At 39.6% G+C, this 9,875-nt stretch overlaps 2 protein-coding genes across 2 annotated transcripts in view; both read left to right on the top strand.

The window, feature by feature from the left end:
* fam20cb (FAM20C golgi associated secretory pathway kinase b) overlaps positions 1 to 2,807 on the top strand; it is a 43,583-nt gene extending 40,776 nt beyond the window's left edge. The window contains exon 10 of the mRNA XM_048233639.1: positions 1 to 2,807. This exon is cut by the window's left edge and continues 160 nt beyond it. Within this exon, the coding sequence (XP_048089596.1) occupies positions 1 to 123 (123 nt within the window). The 3' untranslated portion in view covers positions 124 to 2,807.
* Positions 2,808 to 4,582: 1,775 nt separating this feature from the next.
* On the top strand, positions 4,583 to 8,036 carry foxl3 (forkhead box L3). The gene is made up of 3 exons (XM_048233661.1): positions 4,583 to 4,816; positions 5,195 to 5,363; positions 5,657 to 8,036. The coding sequence occupies exons 1-3, from the start codon at positions 4,710 to 4,712 to the stop codon at positions 6,044 to 6,046; spliced, it is 666 nt and encodes a 221-aa protein (XP_048089618.1). The 5' UTR covers positions 4,583 to 4,709; the 3' UTR covers positions 6,047 to 8,036.
* Positions 8,037 to 9,875: the final 1,839 nt, after the last annotated feature.

Below are 9,875 nucleotides of genomic sequence, written 5' to 3'. Positions count from 1 at the left end.
GTGCTCTCCGACTGCATCGAGAAGGAGGGCTACGCCAACGTAGTGGAGGATGACCTGAGCGAGCCTCAGCAGACCGCAGCAGCCGCCGCTGCTCCCCTGGCCCCCGCTACCCACCGAAGGTAGTAGAGCCCTGAACCGACAGGGGGTGGGGGCCCGGTCAGACAAGACGTCCACAAACATTGGTGCGGAACAGTTTCGGCATGGACGTGGTTATTTAGCCCCCGAAGTGCTGGAGTTGGACGCGTGGCGGGACAGGCGGTTGTTTGTTTATGGACCAGCGAGAGTAAAGACGCTTCTGTGTTCTTGAGTGAACCTTGTTTATTCACATTTGCTTTGAATTCAGTGAATTCCATAAGACTTGGTTATACATTCCTCAAACTGCCTGTGTTTGTTTGTGTGTGTGTGTGTGTGTGTGTATATGTTCACACACACATACACACACACACACCGTGGCAGTTGCGAGAAGCGAAAAGGGAATATTTGGGATGGAGTCGTCAATATTCCTGGAGATTCGTTGTCTCCACACTTGACAACATGTGGAGAGAGCAAGACTTCTTCTCTGTTTTGGATTTTTGTTGTTGTTGTTGTCATTGTGGTTGTTTTTCTAATTTAAGAGAGCTTTGATTGGAGCGCAGGTTTGTTCCAAGATGTCCATGCACATGTGCACCAAATATTCCTTTCTCTAAAATTTTATTTATTGAGTGTCATATTTATTATTTCAGAGAGAAAAAAAAAAAGATTGACACTTTTTATTTCCACAAAGCCTGATCAACAGAATGGATTTTTAGAGTCAACAAATCAATGGAACAGAACAGCTGTCCACGTGCAGTCCCTGCAGGTAGAGGCTCAGTTGCCTGTATGGGATCTGTGGTCCAGCACTAACTGAATTTAAAGGTTTCTTGTATTTACTCTTATCAAATGACAACACATTATCCAAATATACACCCCAAAGTTTGCAGGTCAATGTGAGAACTCATTTAGGTGGATACATCTATTTTGGCATTGCACCTACAGTATGGACATGATTGGTTTCATTGTTTTCACGTCAGTTGAAAAGTACTCAAGCTTCACATCAGTTGAAGAGTGCTTAAAGCTTTTGTGTTGTTTGAGGGTTGTCAATACAGTGACAACTGTGTCAGGTTTAGAGATTTATGTTTGAAATTTTACATTTTACTCACTTCTGAACAATTTAACCATAAATGATTTTACAGGGTAAATGAGTTGCATTCCATTTGTACCATGGCTTTTCACATGGTAATTCAGGCCGACAACAGAAACATCTCAGAAGTAATATTTTGGTCACAGGAAACAGTGTTATTGTACTCTGAAATTGGATGTGATAAAATGGATAAATTAGCGTTGTGACTTTGCCGCAACCATTTTTATTTTTTATTACACTGTCTGTATCTGGCGTAACCACAGGAGGTTAAGAGGCCAATTTTCAATAGGACTTGAGAAACTCTAATAGAAGGACAAACACTCTTTGATGTTATTCCAAACGAGATTATGTTTTTGATCATGTGCCTCTGTACAACATCTGTAGTTAGAATGAAGACTTCATAAACACTGCAGTCTAATCTCAAAAGACAGCTTCACAGCCATAAACCTTTGTCACATGGAAAACTTTTGCTTTAAGTTAATAAAAAAAAAAAACAGGTCAGGAGAATGAATCACTACACATACATAGCAAAGTATGACATTGTCTGTTTCTGCCATAGTTACCATAGCTTTCTTTGCTTCAGACCAAAATATGTGCTATGATGGATCATAAGCCTGTATTCCAGATCACAGAATAACATGCTATTATGCTCATGTGCAGTTATTTTCATTATTGTGGTGCTTTGGTTAAAAAATGGAATTTAAAACCACAAAGATTTGTTGTAAGTCATATTTTTCAGTCACATCTTGTCAGTTTGTACAGCTTAAACGGAACACTTATTATGCTCATAATCAACAGCTACTTTTAGCCGTCTTATCTTTTTGAAATGCCTTTGTTGTGGCGTATTTGCACACAGGACTTTCATTCCAAGAGAATACAGTCTTAAGTCCACTCATGCAAATCTGGTGATCATAGCTTTTATACTCATTCAGAATCACATTATGTTGGTTGTGCACTCACTCAGTCAGTTCTGCAAGGTCCACTACACCGCATGGACTCTGCTTCTTCATAATATACCATAAGCTTTTTCCATTACCAAATGTAATTCATTTGCAGTATAAAATCCATTTGTTGACTTAAAACATATCTTTTTATAAGTTGTTTCTAAAGATAACTATGGTGTACAGATATTCATAATGATATCCGGTACTGATATCATATTAATAGTAGAGAGCACTATTCTAGAGAACACATTTCCAGTACTGCTGAAAACTTATGTAGGTATGTGAATCCAGTGCCTGTGCAATGATAGGAATACTTGAATGTTTTGGGTTAAAGGTGATTTTAAGAAAATAAAATAAAAACAAAATGAAAAAATGGGGGAAGCTATTCCGGGGTTAGGTACTAGGTTTTGGGGCAGTGGAGGGTTTGCCCATCTTGGGGGCACTTTTAGCCAAGAACACATGACCTAAAATGTTTGTTTTCTGACTTTTCACAACTGTGTTTATTATTCAGAATACGTTCAGCATCATGGGCTATTTTGGCAGGCATTTGCTTCTCCTAACTTTGTGTTGTTTCTGTGGATTTGTTTTGTTTTTGCTACATGGTAAAAGTGCAATAAAACAAAATGGGCAAAAAAAAATATTTCTCAACTGTCTGCTCTTTTACTGGGCCATGTTATTTGGGAAATTGCCAGTTAAAGCTGTCAGAAAGCTGTTATACAATTTTATATGAATGTGGTTTGAATTAATGTTGAGGTATTAAACTTGAGTTCAACAAAATGTTATAGTCTGTTAAAACCAACAATTTGTTCAAATACTGTGACTGGTCTGATCAAATTGGTCATCTTCATAGTTGGAAAATCTGACTGAATAAAGCTCTGTGTAAATAATGGATGTTTGCTAACCTACAAAGTCAGGAAGTTACTGTAACCTCGTCCTCGACAGTAGAATAGTCATTCCATTTGCTGTTGGTTTTTTTTTATAATTGAAAAAATGAAGAGCTTTATGTAACACTTTTTATTCTTGAAGGAATGGTGTAGGCCTACTTCTTTTTGGATTTCTAATAGGTATGATGTGTACTGAGATAACAATTCTTCTTACAATACAGCCCAGATCGTGTGATCTGAATTATCTTATGTTTATTTGACATGTTTAGAATTCAACATCCTGATGGATATTTTCTCTTTTCGTGACCTTTTCATAGCCTCCACTGCCCGCGGCATCTGTTCCGAGGCACGAATAAATAATGTCTTCCAATCGTGAAGGACGGAAGTACATTTGTGGTTAACATCTGAGGGGACAGGGACCTTAAACCAAACGACCGTAATCACAGAAGCCGCAGACAGTCCGGCAGAGGAAACCGCGTCATGGGAACGCACGAAGGTTCTCCGGATCTTATCAGATCCAAAGCTAGTCTGGGCGCACTTCGCCTCGGCTAAGAATACAAAGCACTTCTGGTGGTTATGTTTCGGTTGTGGAGACAAACACACTTTTCCAGAAATCGATAATTGTCGATAATTGTGCAGCTTGAAGGGATCAAAGTCATTTATTTTTGACCATATAATATTGACCTAATGCATGCAACCCCAGCAGCCAACAAAAGTTACATAATTGTTCAAGATCTAAATAATATGTTTAGACACCAAACACAAAAAACAAGCTATTTGCTGTTTATGTATATTGTTTAACCTTAGATTAAACAGGATCAAGGTTATGTGGAAGCCTAGTAACGTCTGGTATTCACAGGGCCACTTTGCGCATTAAGCGCAACATTCTAAATCACATTTGGGCCAGACAAAACAGTGGCAGACTTTGAGCTTGCAATCAATTGTCTGGAAAAAAGCAAGCAGCCTTACGTTTTTTAATTGCTCATGTCGCGCCAAAGCAACCTAGGACCACTGCTACAATCTGCCCGCTCGATCGTAGGCCACACACAGAGACCCCGCAGGCTGTTTGAATCGCCTTGTGCTCCCTGACAGTACTCCCTCCAATGCACCGTTGCAGTCCTTTAGAACACATCACTCCCCTTTAGTCACGGAAACACAATTTATAGGCAATTATAGTGCATTATAGATTGCATCTTAACTTGGGTTGTTGACCGAAAGTTCTTGTAATTCCTACAGAAAACTTTGTCTTGGGAGCACTAGAAACAACTCCACTCAAAGAGTTAGTGGAGATACCCGCATCCCATGTTTGTTAATGTTTGATTCTTTGTTTAATTGTTGTTTACTAGTTTTGGGCTATAAAAAGTTAGCATAACAAAACAAATAGTCCCATTAAGATGGTCTCAAATAGAACTGGACCACCCACAATCAAAGAGTGCGTATGACCCTGTTTGATCACGCCCCAAGTTCAGACGTCCACAGGAGCCGGCCAACTCATTTTGTCCCGTTATCAGCGCTTAACCAACTACCGGTGAGGAAAACGGGGTGTTTCCCAAAGCTAGTGATCAGCTGCGGGAGGTGGACTTCATTCCTCCAGCGAGAGGTTGGCAGGCGTTCTTATTCAACTCAAAGGCGTCACTGGTGTTTGTCAAATCGACTTTTTCTTTCTACTGAATTCTAATTGAAGGAGACAGTCCCCAACGGTGTCGCTCTGGCAACTGAATTATGTTTGATAATTCACAGTATCCATATAATTGTTTTAATTATGATGGAGATGGCTACCCCCCATGTAGCTCTGATGAGGAGAGAAAAATATGCAGACCTGCCTACAGGTAAATTCTCTTTTCATTTTTGCTTGCTGTGTTACAGTATGGTCTTTCTGTTTGGTCTTTATGCTTCTATTTAATGGCTAATTTATTTCCCTTCAGTTTTCTCTTATTATGATCCATGGCACTTTATACAATTTAACATGGATAAAGCATATTTGATATTTATATTTTAGCCATTTAAACACATTTACAATATAACTATTACTGTTATTGTTAATAAAGCTATTAACTTTTTAATACTCCTAGTCTTCATGTTGTCATGTTAGGTGTTTTTTGTTTTAAACCATCTTTGTCACATTAATATTTTTTTATCATAATCATCATAAATGCATAACACTGTGGAATAAGACACCTGTATATTCTCCGCTCCTTCTCTCCCAGTTACATCGCACTTATAGCAATGGCCATCCAGCAGAGCCCAGAGAACAGAGTGACCCTGTCAGGGATCTACGAGTTTATCATGAAGCGGTTCCCCTACTACAGGTCCAACCAGAGGGCCTGGCAGAACTCTATCCGACACAACCTCTCCCTCAACAGCTGCTTCATCAAGGCAAGAGCAACTTATTCTTATTTCACGTCCTTAACCTCTACTGAGCGATGTGTCATTATAATAGAAGTGTATTTGGTGTGTGAGGTTACCTGCTTTATCCATACAAAAACACACCTTTTATTCATCAAATTTTACTTTACATTATTTTTTCACTGGACTAACAAATAAGTATGAACTTCTGGAGCTTTAATTTGCCAGGCTTTCAGTTCAATTAAACAAAATACTGTATGACAAATTGTCTATACTATTACTGATGTGAAACAGAGTGTAATGTTCTGTTTTGTCCTGTCCAGGTGCCCCGAACAGAAGGCAATGAGAAGGGAAAGGGAAATTTCTGGACGTTCGCCTCAGGCTGTGAGTCCATGCTGGACCTTTTTGAGAACGGCAACTTCCGCCGTCGGAGGCGCCGCCGCAACCTCAAGGTCGGCTTTCGCGAGCCGGACGCCCCGCGTCCCCGGGACTCGGAGCCCTTCTGCCCGTCGGCCCCCTGTGACAGATCGGGTCAGCTCAACCCGGCACTGAGCAAGCCCGAGCCGGAGATCAAGTTCAGCATCGACTACATCCTGTCCACCCCGGACCCCCACCCAGGCTTCAGACCCCACCACTGTGGTGCTGCCACCGCCGGACCCTCCATAGCGCTGTTGGAGCCCCAGCACCTCAACCTGCACTTCTGGACCCTGTGACACCCCCCCCTCCCCTCCCCCAATGTCTGGATATTCATCTCTGTGGCAAGCAAATCCTACCTGACCTGCCAAAACAAATTGAGAAGTGGGATCACACAGACTTGTGGTACGGTAAACACTGTAGAAATGTACAGAATTGACATATAGAGACTATATCCTACGAAAATAATGTATACATTCCTCTCATGTCCCCTTGCTGTGCTGAAGGAAGCTATTAGAGTGGTTAGTGTGGGTGGTCTGCCACTTGACCATATCTATACCAGTCATTAGTCCACAGAAGTAATCAGAAAACAGTAGCATTTGGACACAATCTTTTACTTTGTGGTTAAAGATCAGTCCTGGAGCATAGTTTACATTTCCCCTCAGTGCTGGTTTATCTAAATGTATTTAATCTAATTTAAGAATTTATGTAATTCCTTCATGTCCTTTAACTATGTTCCTCATCAGGAGAACATGGTTACTATGAGAAGTATCACTGTGTCCAACATTAGGGCAATGCTCTAATTTGTCCTAAAAGTTCTACATGTTTATCTTGCAGAACAAAGCACAAAGTTGTAAACAAGCTAGATACACATGGTCATGCAATATGTATGTATTTACGCCTTAATATGTTGTGTCTAATATTATCATAGAAAACTTAGTAAACTACAGAAAAGAACAAATCAATTTACATGCTCAAAGATAAAAAAAAGAAGATTGTGTGAGGACAAAGGGTCTTACACACAAAATGTGATATTAACAAAAAGACTTAGTGATAACAAAATGACTTGAGTTTTGTAAAAATCAGCTTCACTACAGTACTTGGTTCATTGCTGCCACTCTACAGATCCATACCAGCCAGTCTATGCAAAACACCCAGTTTCATTTGAAACCAGGCAGTCTAGCATCTCCAGTGGTGTTTTGATTTGTTTCAGTATCTGGACATAGTCTTGGAGATGTGTTATTGCAGTTCCTTTAAAAACACCTTGTATTACGAAACACTGATAGTGCAGTAATGACTGCTGAGAAGGGAAAAAATGTGTACATTTTGGATAAGAACCATGTTTATGTTTACACCAGGCTTATCTCCAAACACCATGATGTTTACAGCTTATGAAGAGGCCAAACCGTTCTGCTGCACATTATATATCAGTGTTTTATTTAAATAGGTTATGTCCAACATAAAGATAGGCAACACTGTGGTCTTGTTCCTAGATGATTTAGGTGTGGAATTGGGTGTCTCTGCGGTAAAAAGTTGATACAACTGAATGTTCCGTTACCGCATCATATTTGTAAATACTTGTAAAGTGAGCGTGTTTTTGTTGTATTATAAACGATTGTTTGAAGCACTGTATGTACCAAAGACCAATGTTACAAGACAAAATTGGTTTAAGGATAATTGTGAGTGGCATGTATGGTCAAAACAATCAAAAATGCAAATAAATGATCACTGTTTCAGTATACAAAATGACTAAAATAGCTGATTCATTTACTGGGAAAGATTTTTAAGTGACTGTAATTGTCAGATGATAAATATTAGGAAAACACTTGGGAAATCTCACAAAACTGCAGTCAAACAGTTCAAATCAGTGACAATTAACATATTGCAAATCAATCTAGCCCAACCTTTCACAAGTCCCTATAATCTATCTTATTGACCTTTTCAGTTTGCTTGGAACTGAGACCTTACAAATTTGATGCAAACACTCCATTAAAATAAAATCCCCTCATAAAGGCGGGAGTTCACAGCACGGATTCCTGTTAACATTTATTTCCCTTTCTAGGTGTATCAATCATCCCTTGCTTTTGTGCTTGTGAAGGGACATTTTACAATTTAACCTTTATATTATGGTGTGACTACATCAGGAGAGGTTTTCAACACACTTAACATGAGTGGCATTTAATATAGTGTTACACTTGCAAGGTGAGCCGGAGATGTGACCTTATTCAAATCCAGCTGCCACGACAACGCCGCTCTAGACGCAATTATAATTAAACGGCCTTATGCCGGCTTGCAAATCCTGATCGATCATTGATATCACTGTTAATATCACACTGCCCCCCAGCGAACGTCTAGCACCACAGCTGTTATGGATCAGCAGGTTTCTATTAACAGAGTCGGCGAGGTGCTGGGCTGTGCTGTGGATATATTTGGGTAAATTAACTTAGCATAAAGTGCTCCAAGGCTTGGGCTGGGGTTGGGAGAAAGGCACTGGGAGACATGGAGAGGCCCCGCACACACACAGCACAGACTGATTCTCACACTTCTCTCACTCATGCTGCCTGGCAGTCTGTTTGTCAGAAAGCTGTTAATCCTATTGAAGAAAAATGCAGCTTTAAAAAAAAATGTTTTAACAGGTTTTAAATATATACACATCTCAAAAGTATGAGGTGCATACTGTATGTTTGTCTACATATAAATGTGTGTGTGTATGTGGAGAGAGAGAGAGAGAGAGAAAGTGTGTGTGTGTGTGTGTATGTGTGTGTACAAATACATGTGTTTAAAACTCTTAGATGGAGCCTTATTTACTGTAAAAACTATGAGCTGTGTTCCGTCTCTCTGAATTCTATTTTGCTGTAGCTGACTGCGTTGGTGGGAGATGGAGTCTGGGAGTCGCGGGGACTGAGATTAGGGGCTCACGGCTACAGCTACGACTGCGGCGTCAGGGAAGGAAATTGAGAAGTCAGTGGTGCGCAACACCAACAGAGCCCATATCGTAAACACAAAGCGCTAATTTGATCCAAAAGTGTTTGTGCTTTGTAATTGGATTCTTGCCGGAACATAATTGCTGAGTGATGACCAAGATGAATCCAATGATAAACATTAGCTTTTTTAAATACACTATGTGTGTTTACGTATTGAGAGGGGTATGTAATTTCTCTGGTCCTGATTAATCAGCATTACTTCCTTAAGGTGTGATTGTTACAGGGAAGTACAGGTAAGTGTGGAGACATCCAAAGACCTGCATACAGCACCTGAAAAATGGCATTTACAACATATTTAGGGATACTGATGTTAGAATGTTTACATTTGTATTTTCAGTGAATTCATTTTGTGTGAAGTAGGTGTTTGTTTAGATGGGTGCAGTACTCATTCCATGCATTGTTTTTTTTATATATATTGGCAGCACTACCAGCATCGTGACTTTCCAAAATAATCACTTGTTACAAACTGGAAAATGGTATACTAAATGGTTAAATAACTGACAGAAAGTGCAGAGGTCCGATCTCAGCTCAGTGAATTAAGAGAATTGCCGGGAAAAACACTGATTTGCCTCGCACAACAATTTTCTCTTGAGCCATTGCTTACTGTATGTAAAAGCTGTACAATACCATGGAATTATACCGATTGATAAAAAGCAGATGTACGAATTGGTCATTATTACACACTGGCTTCTTTCTCCGCCCTATGTCTCCTGTATCATTTCATCAGTGCTCTTTTAAAGTTAAGCTAGGGTAGTGCTGAACTACTACGAAACAAACACTTTTTAACTAGATAAGTCAGTTTGGGCTCCTTTACTCACCCCCATGCCACCTTCTGTCCCTTCTCTCTCTCTTTGGGCTCCTCTGAATGCATTAGTCTACATGATCACATGGAGCCATGACATTATAGCCACACAGAGGTTTCTGAATATTTGCTACTTTGGCCACAATATGCAGATTTATGTTCATATTGTCCATCCTTTTAAACTATTCTTCCACTATTGCCCTTTTATGTTTTTATTTGTTATTACTGTCTGCTTTTGTTTATGTAAAGCACATTGAATGACCACTGTATATGAAATGCACTATATAAATAACCTTGACTTGACTTCATATGATTATAGTTATAAACATAATAATGTTATAT

The sequence above is a fragment of the Alosa alosa genome, chromosome 22 (genome assembly GCF_017589495.1).
Source record: "Alosa alosa isolate M-15738 ecotype Scorff River chromosome 22, AALO_Geno_1.1, whole genome shotgun sequence".
In the NCBI taxonomy this organism is placed as follows: Eukaryota; Metazoa; Chordata; class Actinopteri; order Clupeiformes; family Clupeidae; genus Alosa; species Alosa alosa.
The sequence above is the reverse complement of the archived record's forward strand: the minus strand, read 5'-3'. Positions and strand labels throughout refer to the sequence as shown.